At 36.8% G+C, this 16,055-nt stretch overlaps 4 protein-coding genes across 4 annotated transcripts; 1 reads left to right on the top strand and 3 right to left on the bottom strand.

Moving 5' to 3' along the window:
* Positions 1-2,630: 2,630 nt before the first annotated feature.
* On the top strand, positions 2,631-3,513 carry LOC131010022 (uncharacterized). Its single transcript, XM_057937416.1, has 2 exons — positions 2,631-3,166; positions 3,246-3,513. The coding sequence occupies exons 1-2, from the start codon at positions 2,631-2,633 to the stop codon at positions 3,511-3,513; spliced, it is 804 nt and encodes a 267-aa protein (XP_057793399.1).
* A 2,316-nt stretch (positions 3,514-5,829) lies between these two features.
* Positions 5,830-7,418, bottom strand: LOC131009438 (putative UDP-glucose flavonoid 3-O-glucosyltransferase 3). The gene has a single exon (XM_057936758.1). It carries the CDS (start codon positions 7,314-7,316, stop codon positions 5,931-5,933), a length of 1,386 nt encoding a protein of 461 aa, XP_057792741.1. The 5' UTR covers positions 7,317-7,418; the 3' UTR covers positions 5,830-5,930.
* Positions 7,419-9,274: 1,856 nt separating this feature from the next.
* LOC131009437 (UDP-glycosyltransferase 71E1-like) lies at positions 9,275-11,573 on the bottom strand. The gene is made up of 2 exons (XM_057936757.1): positions 10,947-11,573; positions 9,275-10,239 (listed from the first exon to the last, which is right to left on the bottom strand). The coding sequence occupies exons 1-2, from the start codon at positions 11,508-11,510 to the stop codon at positions 9,379-9,381; spliced, it is 1,425 nt and encodes a 474-aa protein (XP_057792740.1). The 5' UTR covers positions 11,511-11,573; the 3' UTR covers positions 9,275-9,378.
* A 1,129-nt stretch (positions 11,574-12,702) lies between these two features.
* On the bottom strand, positions 12,703-14,535 carry LOC131009436 (UDP-glycosyltransferase 71E1-like). The gene has a single exon (XM_057936755.1). The coding sequence runs from the start codon at positions 14,267-14,269 to the stop codon at positions 12,836-12,838; it is 1,434 nt and encodes a 477-aa protein (XP_057792738.1). The 5' UTR covers positions 14,270-14,535; the 3' UTR covers positions 12,703-12,835.
* Positions 14,536-16,055: the final 1,520 nt, after the last annotated feature.

Genomic DNA, 16,055 nt, shown 5'->3' with positions numbered 1-16,055 from the left:
CTTGATGATTAAATAGCTGGATATAATTCTGCGATTTTATTTTATTTAATTATTCTTACTTGAACCTTTCTCTCTATATACTATATTTATATAAGATAATACTAGTGCATTTACAGTGATAAAGTAGTTAATATTTAAATTCAAAAGTTGTATATTTGAATTTATTATGATGTAGTAAAATTTTAAAAATTTATGTCTCCTCAGCAATTTGGTTTTTTTTTTGTGTGAAGATATAGTTTTTTTTTTCTTTTTCTTTTTTCTTTTTTTAGGAAGTGGGTGGAATGGAAACAAGTATGTTCTTTTAGAAAAAGATTTATTTATTTTCAATCAAAAAGAAATATGTGTATGAAAACATTTTTTTTTTCTTTTATCTTTTTTTAGGAAGTGTGTGGAGACATGCATCTTTTAGGGTATGGAGGCTTTTGGCATTTATATATCACATTTCTTCTAGAACCTAATGCTCAATCAATTGAGGCTTTTTATATTAATAAATTTAAATCAACATCGAAAAAGTAAAATAAAATTAATTCCCAAAGATACTCCACTCCATCAAGTTCTAGAAGAAATGTATCCAATAATTAATATCTCCATATCTTCACTCTTAGGATTATCCCATTCTGCACCTTTCGACATCATAATAATTTAGCCATATAAAGATTAAAAAAATAAAATAAAAAGAGTAAGAAATGGGCCAAATGTCACTATCACGTGCCTTAATTACTATTTAATCAACCACACATCACACACACACATCCATGTTGGTGTGTGTTCGTGTTTAATGAAAATGGGTCCATATCTCAGTTGGCGTGGGAAATATTATTAGTAGAAATCATGTAGAAATTGAGTCAAAGTAAGTTGAGATTTTATGTGACGCTGTCACATTACTTTATTCTATCATCATTATGTAATATTTTTTCAAATTTAATATTTTTTTATAAAAATTAATTAATGTTACTTTCAATTATTAATTATAACAAGGTTTTGTAAATATTGCAATAATTTTATCATCGTTCAATTTGTTGCAAAATCATCATTTACCACCAAAATTTTATTGAATTTATTTTAATTTGCTAATATTTATAATCAATATATCAACTATCTAATAATAATAAAAAATTAAAGATATTAATTTTACAATAAATTAAAGAATGATGCATTATTGCAACGTTTTGCCGCGTTAACCTTATGAGGTGGTAAATAATCATTTTCCATTAGACTTTTTTCTCACTCATATAATTAAAATCAAACGTTGGAAACTGTGCATTTAGTGAACAATAATTGAATTTCGATTAAAAAAGTCAACAATAATTGAATTATTTGAAAGAAACTGTGTATCCAGCTGCTCTGGGTCTGACTAGAAAGGCCTAATTCAGTGCCCCCATTAGATAGGAAATGACATAATTATCCTTTGTATGAAAATGAAATGACGCAATTGTCCTTTCCTATAACATTATCTTCAATCTTACCAAGCATTATTAAGTTTAATATATATACTACGATTTAAGGGTCAAGATTTATTAAACGAGTTATGATTTAAAATCAAATATTATGAATAGTTAGCAAAGTTATATATCTACTATTGCATGTACGTGAGTTTGAATCTAAATATTAAGGTCGTGTTTGATTTTCTGGTATTGTTAAGGCCATTTAGATAAACCCAAGGAAAGAGGAAGGCCGGTGGGCTTGTGCTGTTTTGCTAGATATGCATTTGATATCTCTTTTTAAAAACGTAGTGTTGATGTATTTGATAGCACCTCATTAGAATCGTTAATAGTATGTAAAATAACAAATATAACCCCTGTAATATTTTTTAATTCCACGCGTGTCCTTGCGAATCTCCCGCCGATATGTGAAATTGGGAGGGGAAAAATTGGGGGCTTTATGTAGGACAAATTGACGAGCAACGATAGACGAGTTCTGGCACTAAAATTGCAAGCGATTGACGAGTTCTGACACTAAAATGAGTTCGGCACACCTAGGTGCATTGATCGTTTGCTGTTATCGTGCTCTATTTAGGGTTTGTCTCATAGCTTGTACACATACCTAATCGTTGGTCATAGACATACATGAACGACGCCACCTGAATATATTATGATCCACGCTTTTTGTTGTTTCGTTAGTTAAATTGTGAAGTCGATGAGTTATTGTGGAATTTGACTATGACGTATATGCTCGATATTAGCTTATCTATACTCCTTCTGTCACTATCTAATAGGCTCATTTTTCTTTTTGGAACGTCCCATTAGAATAGGCTTGTTTTACTGGTGTGGATCACATCGGCCACTTTCCTACTAAAAAGTAATTTTCTTATTTTATGTGTCCAAAAAAAGTGAGTATTAAAATGGATTTGATGTTTTGTGGTGACTTTATCTTATTTTTTTCCAGCATGATTATTAATTGATTGAAGACGTGAATAAACATGAACGTGAAACTGACAATGCATATGAGAACTGTCAGAAAATTAATGAGCATTCCTATTAAACACAAGAATACAAAATATAGTGAATAACCCAAAACCGTTTAAAAAACAAAAAAAAAACAAACAAACAAACCCAATGATCGATGTAAAATAAAATCGTGGACCGAATTGATATCGATAATACAAACAAACTAATATTCCAAAAGTGAAGATGTTTATGTGGAAATGCTTATCTAACTGCCTTCCTACGGCAAAGGCGCTGAGAAGCAGATCTATTGAGATCGATGGCCTGTGCAGAAGATGTGGTTCTTGTGAGGAAACGTTGGAACATGCTCTCCGGGACTGTGGGTGGGTTAGCACTCTCTGGGCTGTTTCCCCCATTCGTCTCCAGCCAGTGACGCAAGGGATGGAATTTTCCATTGTGGAATGGTTTGACAAGATTAGATCCTGCCCTCACAATGAAGTTCATGCTCTTTTTGCTTCTCTTGCTTGGGCTTGTTGGTATGCGAGGAATCTACTTGTCTTTCAGAATAAAGAACTTTCACATATTGATTGTTTGAGAATTGCTGAACGTGCTCTCTGGTCTAAACCTATATGTGCTGCTGCTCCTCATCACTCTGCCCCCACTTTGAACAACGAAGGGGAAGGTGTTTGCAAAATTGCTTCGGATGCTGCTTTGAAGGAGGGATCGGGTGTTGGGATTGGAGCTGTACTGAGGCAAGAGGATGGCCAGCTGATGGGTTGCAGGTTTGGTTTTATGAGAGGAGCTTTTTCAGTGGTGGAGGGGGGAAGCGCTCGCTTTGCTTGAAGGCCTTAAACTGTGTAGGGAGAAGGGTGTGCGGGAGGTGTTTGCAGAAACGGATTGTCAACAACTCTACTGGATGCTCGCTCGACAAGATAGAGATCTTTCCTACCTGGGTGACACCCTCGAAGAAATTCACTTATTGAAAGGTTCGTTCCAACGATTAGCGTTCAGCTGGACGCCACGTGAAGGAAATTCCACTGCTGATTCTTTAGCTTCTTTTGCTCTTAGTTCTTTGTGTTGCTTGTCTTCTTTTGATGTTCTTCCTGCTGCTGTGAACTCTCATTCTTGATTTAATGAAGTCCCCTTCTTTGTCTCAAAAAAAAAAATAATACTCCACATGTGTGGCCCTAATTAAATTGAACTTTATTATATAATAAATGCATGCTTAATTACACATAATTAAAGTTTAACTTTATATTTTAAATTTAAATCCTTTTTCTAGCTTTCTTATAAAGATGGTCTTATCCTAATTAAATTTAACTTTAATTTATTAGCTCATAAATATATACGTACCTTGTTGCCTAACGAATGCGCAATTTAATGTATATGTATACGGAGGGGCGCGCTCCAGTGAGACCCCCTATTTTTCGTGTAACGTGAGGACAATGAATAAGATAATATATAATACTAATGAACAAGACGTATATCTAACGAACAAAATGTATATACTGATGAAAAATAAAATTTAAAAAATTGATAATGAATAAGACATATATATTGATGAACAAGGCAGTATATACTGATGAACAATACAGTATATACTGATGAATAACAAAATTTAAAATATTCTACTCCCTCCCTCCAGGATTTGAACCCTGGAATAAAAAAAATCACTCAGATACAATATCAGCCATAAGATTGATAGCACCAGATCGTTCCCTAGATTTCATTAAAATTAGGGGGTCTCATTGTAGCGGCCCCTCAATATGGATAATATATATAGATGAATAAACTACAATGCATACGATAGTTTGTTAGAATATACTCATTAATGAAAAATGTAAAATATATTTTCCTACTAATTATACAAGTGTGTACGTACGATTAAATAAACATATACTCCATCCGTCCCTGAAATGGCTTCCTCTTTGGGGACGGCACAAGTTTTAATGAAAAAAGTTTTAAAGTATATTGATAGTGGAGAAAAAATGATATAATTATTATTGGAAGTTGTGAAAAGTGTTATAATTAGTATTGAGAGTTGTGAAAAGTGAAAAGTAAAAATAAATAAAGTAATTATATATTAGTGGTGGGGTAGGTGTCCAAAAATGGAAATAAAGAAAGAGGAAGTTATTTGGGGGACGTCCCAAAATGGAAAAAGAGGAAGTTATTTTAGGGACGGAGGGAGTATATTAAAACTAATCACAAAGAAAACCTAGGATTGAGACTGGTTGATTCATGAGTTCTTGTTTCCTTCGAAATCTCAGTCTAAGAATAGACAAAATAAGGACCCAAAACCATAGAAAGAAACTTCCACTATTGTAAAATAAGAATCTTATTTTAAGATCATGCACTACAAGTAAAATGAGTTACGGCAACACCGAAAAGACAAATTGAGCATAAAATGATTTACAAACAAACCTACAACCAAACGATGCTCTAGAGTTGGGATCCAGTGAAAATAGCTATTTTTCGTGAGAAATTAGAATAAGTAGACATAAGTTTACGAATAATTAAGCTGCTTGTATTGTATGTACAAATAGTTGTATTTAGTTAGTGTGGTGAAATTTTCATCCTTCTAAACAAATATCAGTCACATTTCTTACCACAAGCTTTTAAGGTCCAGACATGATGTAAATAATAAATCTATGCCTATTATAAAAGAGCTTTATTTTATAAAATTTGATTTTCCTATTATATCCATCATATATACTTAATTTAAGATCAATTGTGTAATTATTTAATATATTATACATATAATAAATCTAAAAATATATTATGATTTATTTTTTATATTTTAATAATTATTTAAGTAGTAGTATCCATTAAAACTCTTCATCCAAATAAGTTATGGAGTATTAAATTTAGATGGATTTTTTTTCAATTTTATGAAATAATTTATTCAAAAAATATATTAAATGGTAAATTAAAAAATAGAATGAAATATAAATTTATACTCATAAAAAATATTTATTAAAATAATTATTTTCTCGTGTGAATGCAAATCATCTCTACTAATTATATTAAAATATTCGCTATTATTTATTGAATTCAAATTATAGATAGTAACTTAATGAGATGAGACTCGTATAATTAGGCAAATAATTTATTCCAATAAGTTTGTAGAATCGATTATCTATACAAGCAGGACAAAACTAGAAAAATCCAAACAAACAATGAGTGGGAAATCATTTTCAACAAATTATATGGTCTTCTTTTGTTGAAAACAATGTTTGATTAAAAACGCTAATTAAAATTGACAAGGAAATCATTTTCAATAAATATGGTCTTCTTTTGTCGAACACAATAGATGTTTGATTAAAAACGCTAATTAAAATTGACAGAATGGATACCTATATCCATCGTGGGTAAGTATAACGTGCTCATTAGTGATATGATCACTTTAATTAAAGTAAAATATATATTTTTTTAATTAAAATTGATCACATATCAATACTGAGCACGTTATATTTGTCTACTATGGATAAATAATCGATTGTGACATTATTGATTGCATCATACTAGAATTAAATGCAAGAAATCAAACTAATCAACATTTCTCAAAACATCTTCAATAAAAAGATTTTGAGCATTGTAAGAAGATCCACCCTCCACCACCGCCGCCCTCGCCTTCCTCCGCATCTCCGCCACATTCCTCCTCACCCCACTCCCCCCCTCCGCCATCAGCCGCCGTATCCCCGCCGCGACCGTCTCCCACCCCACGGCCTCCGGCGCCCCCTTCCCCGCCAAATCCATCCTATAGTCCAGCGTGATCGCCTCCGCCACCCCCACCTCCCCCGCCAGATAAAACGCATTCAGCTGCTGCTCCGCGTAGAGCGGGAAAGTCGCCATCGGCACCCCGAACCACACGCTCTCGAGAGTCGAGTTCCACCCGCAGTGCGACACGAAACCCCCCACCGCCGCGTGTGCCAGCACCGCCACCTGCGCCGCCCACCCGATCACCCTCCCCACCGCCCTCGTCCTCTCCAAGAACCCCTCCGGCAGCACCTCCGCCGCCGCCGTCTTCGTCCTCAACGACCACAAAAATCGACATCCACATTTTTCTAGAGCGAGAGAGATTTCTCTCACTTGAGCTCCATCCAAACTCCCCATGCTCCCAAAGCACAGGAAAACCACAGAACTTTCCGGCTGCTCGTCCAGCCATTTTTTCACATCGTCGTCGAGAACTCCGCCACCTCCGTCAACGTCCAACGCCGGCCCCACCGGATAAATATCCGGCGTGTTCGGATCAGACAGCAGCGCTTCAACAGCATGCGTTTCGAGCTCGTAGAAAGTGTTAACCATGATCCCCTTCATCTCCGAAACTCTGCTGAAACAATATAAAAAGACATCCGGCTTCAAATTCTCGTCCACGAAAACCGCCGGCAGAACCCTAGCGGGGACGGGGACGGAGAAGGAAGGAACCTCCAGCTCAGCATCGGAGCTCCCGAGCCGCGCCAGACGATCCTCGCGTTCGAGGGAGACGAGGTGTTGGAAGAGGCCGAGCGTGGCCGCGGAGGCGGTGAAGAAGAGGTAACTCGGGAGGCGGAGCTCGGCGGCGACGTCGACGAATTTGGTGCAGAAAATGTCGAGCACCAAACCGGCTACTTGAGAGTTGGAGTGTTTCATGAGATTAGAGACTGCTTCTTTAACGTTGGAGATTTGATTATCGATTGTATCGAAGAAGAAATGGTTGTGCGGTTGTGGTTGTTTTAATTCGGGGAGATTAATGAATCGGAGGCGAGATGATGAAGTGAGAGAGGAGTTGTTTTGTATGTAGGCGTCGGTGGGCCGGGGGTTTGGGATGAGGAGCACGGTGGCGGCGAGGCGGCGGTGGCGGCGGAGGAGGAGCTTGGCCGTCTCCACGGTGGAGACGAGGTGGCTCAGCCCCGGAGAGGGGATGAATACGAGTTCGGCTCTCTTCGTTTCCATTTTTGGAGAAATGAGAAACCCAATCTATGTGATCAATTGCATGTGTTACAAATTCTCAACTATATATAGGCCTAGTCGATCCTGTATCTCTCGGGCCGGCCCTAAGTAAAATTTATAAAATGGGTCCCTATAATTTTCTTTTATATTAACGATACAATAATAATATATTAACATAATCGTTTTTAGCCAATTATTTAAGAGTTTTTAAACAACAGAGAAGAAAAGATAAGGCACTAAGAATTCAACAGTACTAATGATATAATCTAAATGACAAAAAAGAACCTTCACTTTACATATCAGCATATGTCATAGAATTCTATTTTATTGTTAAAAAAAATTATATATATAGTAAATGGGCCCAAAAAAATTTGAGGCCCTAAGCAACAACATGTTGAGCATGTGTTCAGGTACGAGCCTCATGTGGCCTATGATACTTGCGTTTAATTAATGTGGTTTAATATTAGTGTTACGATATTATATACTCTCCGTCCATAAATATAAATACAAGTATAAAGTAGAGAAAAAAAAAACATTAGAATTGAGTGGAGAAATGGGTTCACTAAAATTAATCTTTCTCGCAGTTTAATGTGTATCATTGTATGACATCCTTAATTAATCTCTCTATTTTATAATTGTTTGTTATACAAACAATATTATTGTATAATGAACTCTAATTAATATTTACCAATAAAAATTGAAATTTGAGATATTTATTATCTTAACTTTGAATTAATTGACTCAAATAATGCACTATTAATTCAAATAATAAGTATATACCCTAATTGAATTAGTGAACCATTGTTAATTACTGTATCTTTTTATTATATTAAAATATAACAATTTTAAATTAAAAAAATAATTAAAAATTATAACAAATTAAGAGTGGGATACGGTGGTGCAGAGTGAATTGTGAGACTCATTCAGTTAATAATTGGATTAGTTGTAAATATATAAAAGATGATTGCAAACAACGAAACTTTTGTATTTTTCTACTTTGTCGTTATTGTTAATAATTGGTTTTTAACATGTATGATTGATCTAAACTTGCAAACAAATTCGTTATAACTTTAATCCGCATAGTTAATTGTTGGTGGCAGACAAGGGGACAACCCTTTTCTCTTTTGCTTTTATTTTTTGCTTTTTCCTTTTGCTTTTTGTAGTGAAAGTCGTAAGGGGAGAGAGGGAGCGTAAGTGAATACTCACTTCTTGCTTCAGACATCAAAGTGAGAGCAGAGAGAGCTGTGAGAGAAAAACAGAGAGAATTGGGGTGTGATATACACGAGAGATTGTGAGGTATTTGAAGAGGGTTTTTTCAGCGTGGGTTTGAGAGTGTACGAGAGTGAGAGGTTGATCTCATCTTGGGTGTAATTCTCGATTCATTGTGTGACGAGTTCGCGGGTTGTGCGAATCGTCGGAGTTCTTCAATATTACGATTGGTGTTGCTCCCGTGGACGTAGGCATTTGCCGAACCACGTAAATCTCTTGTCTCATTTATCGTCTTGCATATGATCTTGATTACTTGTGGAGATATTCTTGTTTGGTAAGATTGGGGACGTTTCTCGGTTGTATGTGCGTTATAAATTGTTTCCGCTGCATTGGTATTATTGTATGGATTTGCATTTGATACCAACATTAATTATGATTAGTTGTTACAAAATTCATCAATATTGACTAAATTTGGGTTTAAGACATACTAATAAGGCTAAGATTGAGATAAATTCTCAAAAACTTCAATTAAAACAAAAATAATTAAGCTGAAACGATAAACAAAATGGATAGGATGCACTATGGAGTATTTTATTACATAGTATTATTTTACTAACCGTTCTATTTGAATATACACGAGCATTAATTAAGAAATAAATAATTTATAATAAAATATAAAAGAGATCTTGCTTTAACTTTTTTTTTTAAATAATGATCTATTAAAATGAAAATGTTTAATATATCTATTGAAATTAATTTAACGAAGTGAGTATATAAAATTATTGCAACGATTATGTCTAATATCAAGTAATTAAATTATATTCTACACGCAAGAAAATCAAATTAAATTAAATACCTAAGCAATATTTCTCATAACTTCCTCGATGAAAAGAGTTTGAGCATTGTAAGAAGATCCACCTTCCACCAAAGCCGCCCTCGCCTTCTTCCCCATCTCCTCCACCTTCCGCCGCCTCCCCCCCTCCTCCGCCATGAGCCGCCTTATCCCCGCCGCGATGACCTCCCGTCCCACCGTCTCCGGCGGATTCTCCCCCGTGAAATCCATCTTATAATCCATCGTGATCGCCTCCGCCACCCCCAACTCCTCCACCAGATAAAACGCATTCAGCTGTTGCTCCGCGTGTAGAGGGAACGTCGCCATCGGCACCCCGAACCACACGCTCTCGAGAGTCGAGTTCCACCCGCAGTGCGACACGAAACCCCCCACCGCCGCGTGGGCCAGCACGGCCGCCTGCGGGGCCCACCCGATCACTCTCCCCACCCCTTTAGTCCTCTCCAAAAAACCCTCGGGCAACACTTGCTCGAAATATTCGGATTCTCTCTCTAACTCAAAATTCTCTCTGGTCGCCGGCTTTCTGAGCGACCACAAGAAACGGCTCCCGCTCCTCTCCAAGCCCTCGGCGATTTCCCTCACTTGAGCTCCGTCGAAGCTGCCGGCGGTTCCGAAGCACAAGAAAACCACCGAATTCTCCGGCTGATCGTCGAGCCATTTCTTCACATCATCATCTTCGTCAAATGTTAGGGTTTCCTTCTTCAAGGCCGGGCCCACCGGATAAATCTCCGGCGTCTTATCATCGGAGAGCAGCGATTCAACGGCGTAGGATTCGAGCTCGTAGAATGTGTTGATCATGACGCCTCTCATCTCCGACACTCTCTTGAAATGATTCAAGAAAATGTCGGGGAAGAAATGTTTATCCACCTGCGCGCAAACACAAATTTTTGAATTCAATTAAATGAAATACAAAAATATGTACAAATTCGGGTTAATAATTGTTTTTAGCTTTAAACTTTCAGGGAATTTCAATTTGTAGCCTTAATTTTGAATTTCTACGCAATTCCGCACACCGATAGTCTAGTGACGACGATGGACTATCTATCATTAAACTCTTATTTCATGACAATTGATCATCGTTTCATATATAGTTACAATAAAGAACAACTAATGCCACACTTTTGGCGTGATTAATTATAATTATAATTAAACAATTTCTCGATTCAAAACTTATAAAAAGTAGAGCCAGAAACCTATTCTAGCCAAAAACATATAGTAAAAGGAAATTATAGTCATGTAAAAAAAATATATGAAAATAATGGTCTTTTTTATATTAATAGCTTTATGCGAAAAAAATCGATGATCATACTTCCGTGTAAATTTGTGTTACAGTATAATTTACACTATTACACGAATTTTAATTAAACAAACAATTCGTGTAACGGTGTGATGATATAATAGTAAAAAAAATTACTACTACTAGAATTTTCTTTTATTATACAAGAAAGGTTAGAATTAGATATTATCTTTAAAAACAAATGGAACCTAAGATTATTCATTGAAATTTCATACTATATATGAACTATAATTAACCTTAACAATTCAAAATTAAGAGATATAATCGTCTACCCCACCGTCACGGCCGGCAGGACTTCCGCCGGAACGGGAAGCGAAAGATACGGCGTCGGCAGCTCCACGCCGACGGCGTCTTTGTACGCCGTTACGTCCTCGCCGTGCTCGAATTTCAACGAGACGAGGTGTTGGAACAGGCCGAGGCTGACGGCGCCGCCGGTGTAGAATAGATACGCCGGCAGGCCGAATTCGCCGGCGACGTCGGCGAACTCGGTGCAGAAGATGTCGAGCACGACGCCGGCGAGGCGGGAATCCGACTGCCTAACGAGGTTTGAGATCTCACGCCTCGCGTTGGGGATTTGGACGTCGAATTGCTCGAAGAAGTGTGTGTTTGTGTGTTGTATAAAAGGGAGGTTGATGAACCTCAATCGTGATGAAAATGTGGGGTTTGAAGCGGTGCTTTTTATGTAGGTCTCGGCGTTGGTGTCTTTGGAGGAGGTTGGGAGGAGGAGCACGGTGGCGGCGAGGCGGCCGTCGCGGTGGAGGAGGAGCTTGGCCGTCTCCATGGTGGGGATGAGGTGGCTCAGCCCGGGAGTTGGGATGAATACAAGTTCGGATTTCTTCATTTCTCTACCAATGTTATCTTATCCCTTGAGACAAGGAAGCTTCAATATTTTTATATGAGAATATATATATATATATATAGGAAGAGGTTCTAATAAAAACCTCTGTTAAAATGAGAACTAGGAACCTAATCTTGACCTTTTAAATATTAGATCTAATGGTTAAGATTTAGTCAACAAAAGAAACTGTCCATCTATTATATTTTACTGTGCACTTAAAAAATATGCAATTTATGCAATTGAAACCAACAATGCAAAATACTCAAGCAAATCGAAATTGTGCATCTCTGCAATTGAAACTGTGCATCTATGCAATCGAAATTGTGCATCTGTAGTTTAATCTCAGCCCTCTATTTTATTTAAATCAATGGCTTTAAATTGGTTCCTAGTTTTCATCTTAAGAGGGGTTTTTATATTAACCCAACCCTATATATATATATATATATATATATATATATATATATATATATTTAATCATTTTTGTGTGGTTTGGATATTACTCAAATTTTCACTTTATTGCATTTTATTGAATTCCATAAATAATGATAGGGAATGACAAGTCCACTAGATATTGATATTTTTCGGATTTCACTTTTTGTTTATTTGGATTAGTTATTATTTATTTTTATTTTTATCAAATTTGTAAGTATATTTTAATAAGATCGAGTGATTAAAATTTATATAGTTTAAAATATTTTTAAGCTATTATTTGTAAAAAATAGGTCAATATTTTTCAAATTTGTAAAAACAGATAAATTATTTTTAATTTCGACGTTCGTGAGCCACATTTAAGTCCAATAGGCTACTCTGAGTCATATTTGGGCTCAAATTAATATAACACCAAATGTGATTTATAGATGCCTAATTAAGATAAATGATACACTTATTAATATAGATGTCGAAGAAAAAGTTCATACTAGCTGCCAAAAATGATAGTATTGAATTATTGAAAGATTGCGTTTGTAGATTTATTACACTAGCTCCCAAAAATGATCGAGTCGTCTATATCAATTATATTCAAGACACATTCTTTTGTCGATTTTTCCTATTATGTCCTTTTCCTATTTTTAATTGGAATTTTATTGAAAAATAAAGGAAAAAACTTAAATATCCATCGATAGCACAGAAACGCTAACTAAGGCCGAGCATCATCAAAAAATTTCCGACGAAAATTCATTGGCAAAAACACAGGTGTAGAAAAAAGAGTACTCGTCTATTACAAACATTGGTCATTAATTAAACATGTAATTTGCATTTGCTATATATGTAACATATTCACACATCTATTTGTAGCTTGGTTCATTTGTTTTCAAGCACATATTCCAATTCTAGTAATCTCCATTAAAATTAACAACATCTTCAATAAAAAGATTTTGAGCAATATAAGAAGATCCACCTTCCTCCAAAGCCGCCCTTGCCTTCCTCCGCATCTCCTCCACCTTCCCCCTCACCCCGCCGCCCTCCGCCCCCATCACCCGCCGTATCGCCCCCTCGATCTCCTCGGCCCCCACGATCTCCGGCTCCCCGCTCCCCTTAAAATCTTTCTTATAATCCAACCTAATCGCCTCTGCCACCCCCGCCTCCCTCGTAAGATAAAACGCATTAATCGGTTGCTCCGCGTAGAGCGGGAAAGCCACCACAGGCACCCCGAACCACACGCTTTCCAGAGTCGAGTTCCACCCACAGTGCGAAACAAATCCCCCGACTGACGGGTGGGCCAGCACCGCCGCCTGCGCCGCCCACCCGATCACCCTCCCCACCCCTTTAGTCCTCTCCAAGAACCCCTCCGGCAAAACCTCCCCGAAATCGTCGTACTCCACCACGAGCTTCCCCGACCCCTTCGCCCCCGGCTTCCTCAACGACCACAGGAACCTGCAGCCGCTACCTTCGAGAGCCAGAGCGATCTCTCTCACCTGAGCTCCGGCGAAAGTCCCCATCGTTCCAAAACACAAAAAAACCACTGATTTTTCCGGTTGATCGTCGAGAAATCTCTTCACATCATCATCTTCATCAAATTGGCTGCTCAAGTCCAAAATCGGGCCGATCGGATAAACTTTCGGGCTTCGGGCCGACATCGAGTCGACGGCGTAGGGCTCGAATTCGTAGAATGTGTTCACTACAACGCCGTCCGTCTCCGATATTCTCTTGAAATAGTTCAAAAACACGTCGGCCATCGGCCCACCGTCGACGAAAATCGCCGGCAGCTCCTTCGCCGGAACAGGCAGCGAGAAGCAGGGCACCGGCAGCTCGACGTCGGAATTTTTAAATTCCGAGAGCTCCTTATTCTCCTCGAAATTCAATTTGACTAAGTGTTGAAATAAACCTAATGTACACGCACCTGAGGTGAAGAAACAGTAAGCCGGCAGGTTGAATTCGCGGGCGACGTCGATGAATTTGAGGCAGAACATGTCGAGCACGATTCCGGCGATCCGATGGCGATCGCCGGAATCGTGCTCGATTAGGTTTGAGAGGATTTGTCTGACGTTTGTGGTCTGGTTGTCGATGAACTCGAGGAGGGAGGTTTTGGACTGCCCGGACCAGTCGGGGAGGCCGGGGAGGGCGGCGAAGGCGAGGCGGGGCGGCGCGGCAGCCGAGAACTTGGCGGTGTAGGTGTCGACGGAGGTGTCGCCGGGGAGCTGCATGGTGAGGACGGTGATGGAGAGGCGGCCGTCGCGGGCGAGGAGGTGCTTGGCCGCCTCCACGGTGGCGGTGAGGTGGCTCAGCCCCGGAGATGGGATGAATACTAGCTCGAATTTCTCCATTTTCCGGCGATGCTTTTCTTAGCTCAGTTTTTTTTTTTTTTTAGCTTAATTATGGTGGTTTGTAAAGAGATAAGGTAGATGAAGAATGAGTGGAAACCAAAATTATAAATTTTAAGTATATGATAATAGAAGCATTATAGTTTATAAATAGGCATAAACTCCAAATAGCCCTCTAAAGTTTACTCTAAAAGTCGTATATAATCCTAAACTATGTTTGTGATCGACCTTCACTCTAGACTTTTCGACATAGGTAGAATAAATCCTTCCATTTATTGACTCACTAGTCACTAGTGCCCTTTAAAAATATTGTTTTTTTTTCTATGGGTCCCAATAGTGACTAAATCCTTCAATTTTTATTTATTTATTTAAATTAAGAGAAGAAAGAGAGAATATAAATTTGTTTAATAATGTACATTGAAAAGATATTTGCTCAATAATTGATAACAAAAAGATTTTGCACTGTTTTCAATGGATAAATATACATCGAAATCAAAAGTCATTGGTTTCTCAAACAACAATAATTAGTTCGTAAGTATTTATTCTTAAGTTTTTTGTGAACGTCTCAAAAATGAAAAATATGAAGTTTTTTCGTGGATGGATGAAGTATATTTTCAATCATCGAAAATATTTTTTTTTAATTTTGAATTATCGAATTTGTATTAATGGTAACTCTCACTTGACTCCCTAAATTGCCTAATGTATTATTTTTATTTTTATTTTTCACATGAAAACAATCTATACCTATTATAAAAGAGTCTTGTTTTTTTACAAAATTTGATTTGCCTAATATGTCCCTATTTCTTAATCTATTTTAAGGACAATAGTGTAATATCATATTATTATTATTATTCTAATCTTTTTTATTTAGTTGATTATTGTCATAATAATGAACATAAAAGAATTCAACTACAATCACAATTCTAAACAAGTTCGATTTTATCTATATTTATCACATATAAATCTATTATTTAAATCCAAGACTTATTAATTTTTTAAAACAAATTTACTATATAAATTCAATAAATTTATAAAGAAAAACTCAACGAAGAATCTAAATCTATATACACAAAAAGATTCGAAAAATGCATAAACACATTGAGAAAATATTTTTTAGTTAGATAAATAATATCAAATAATAGTATTGTTATCCTTCTACGAAAATAAAATTAGCAAAGTTAAATTACATAAATAATTTGATTGGATAAAAAGGCAAAAACATGGGTGAGACTGATCGAGTGTATGGATGAGAGGGTCGGGGAAGGGTTGGGGCGCGGGTCAGCGGGGTCTGGGCGCAGGTCGCGAGTCTCAGGCCGGTTGAAAATTACGGATAATTCAAAGTAATTATTGTTGTAATGAAAAAATAATTTTTTTTCCGCGATGATTGTCATTTTTACCCACGAGAACTTGTACTTTTCATTTATTTGGTCAAATAATTATTATCGTAAGATAAGATAACCATTGATATGAAGAAATGTAATGTTTCAATAAATATCATAATATATATAAAAAAAGCAAAAAAATATTGTTGCAACTAAGAATTGAACCAACGAGAGATGATAGATGAAGGAGCGTACCACTGTGCCAACAAATGTTATTTGTAGAGTAGCAGATACTTTTTATTTATTCGCTCCTGGTGAGAACCAGTCTCGTGTAAGACCAACTCATATAGAAAAGTTGCACATCTATTTCATTTAATTCTATTCATCTAATTAATTCGCAATTTGGATTTGAAGTTTTTATACTGACTTCTAGGGTGTTAATTTAAGTTCTATTTTTATTCCTACAA

The sequence above is a fragment of the Salvia miltiorrhiza genome, chromosome 2, assembly GCF_028751815.1.
Source record: "Salvia miltiorrhiza cultivar Shanhuang (shh) chromosome 2, IMPLAD_Smil_shh, whole genome shotgun sequence".
Lineage (NCBI taxonomy): Eukaryota > Viridiplantae > Streptophyta > Magnoliopsida > Lamiales > Lamiaceae > Salvia > Salvia miltiorrhiza.
Note: the sequence above shows the minus strand (reverse complement) of the source record. Positions and strands in the feature narration are given on the sequence as shown.

Bases quoted from the DNA above. Each gene is read 5' to 3' on its own strand.
- LOC131010022 (XM_057937416.1), top strand. From the start codon at position 2,631: ATGTTTATGTGGAAATGCTTATCTAACTGCCTTCCTACGGCAAAGGCG. The intron at 3,167-3,245 runs GTTTGGTTTTAT...TAAACTGTGTAG, and splicing joins GGCCAGCTGATGGGTTGCAG to GGAGAAGGGTGTGCGGGAGG.
- LOC131009436 (XM_057936755.1), bottom strand. From the start codon at position 14,269: ATGGAGAAATTCGAGCTAGTATTCATCCCATCTCCGGGGCTGAGCCAC.
- LOC131009437 (XM_057936757.1), bottom strand. From the start codon at position 11,510: ATGAAGAAATCCGAACTTGTATTCATCCCAACTCCCGGGCTGAGCCAC. The intron at 10,240-10,946 runs GTGGGGTAGACG...GTTTGCGCGCAG, and splicing joins AAGTCCTGCCGGCCGTGACG to GTGGATAAACATTTCTTCCC.
- LOC131009438 (XM_057936758.1), bottom strand. From the start codon at position 7,316: ATGGAAACGAAGAGAGCCGAACTCGTATTCATCCCCTCTCCGGGGCTG.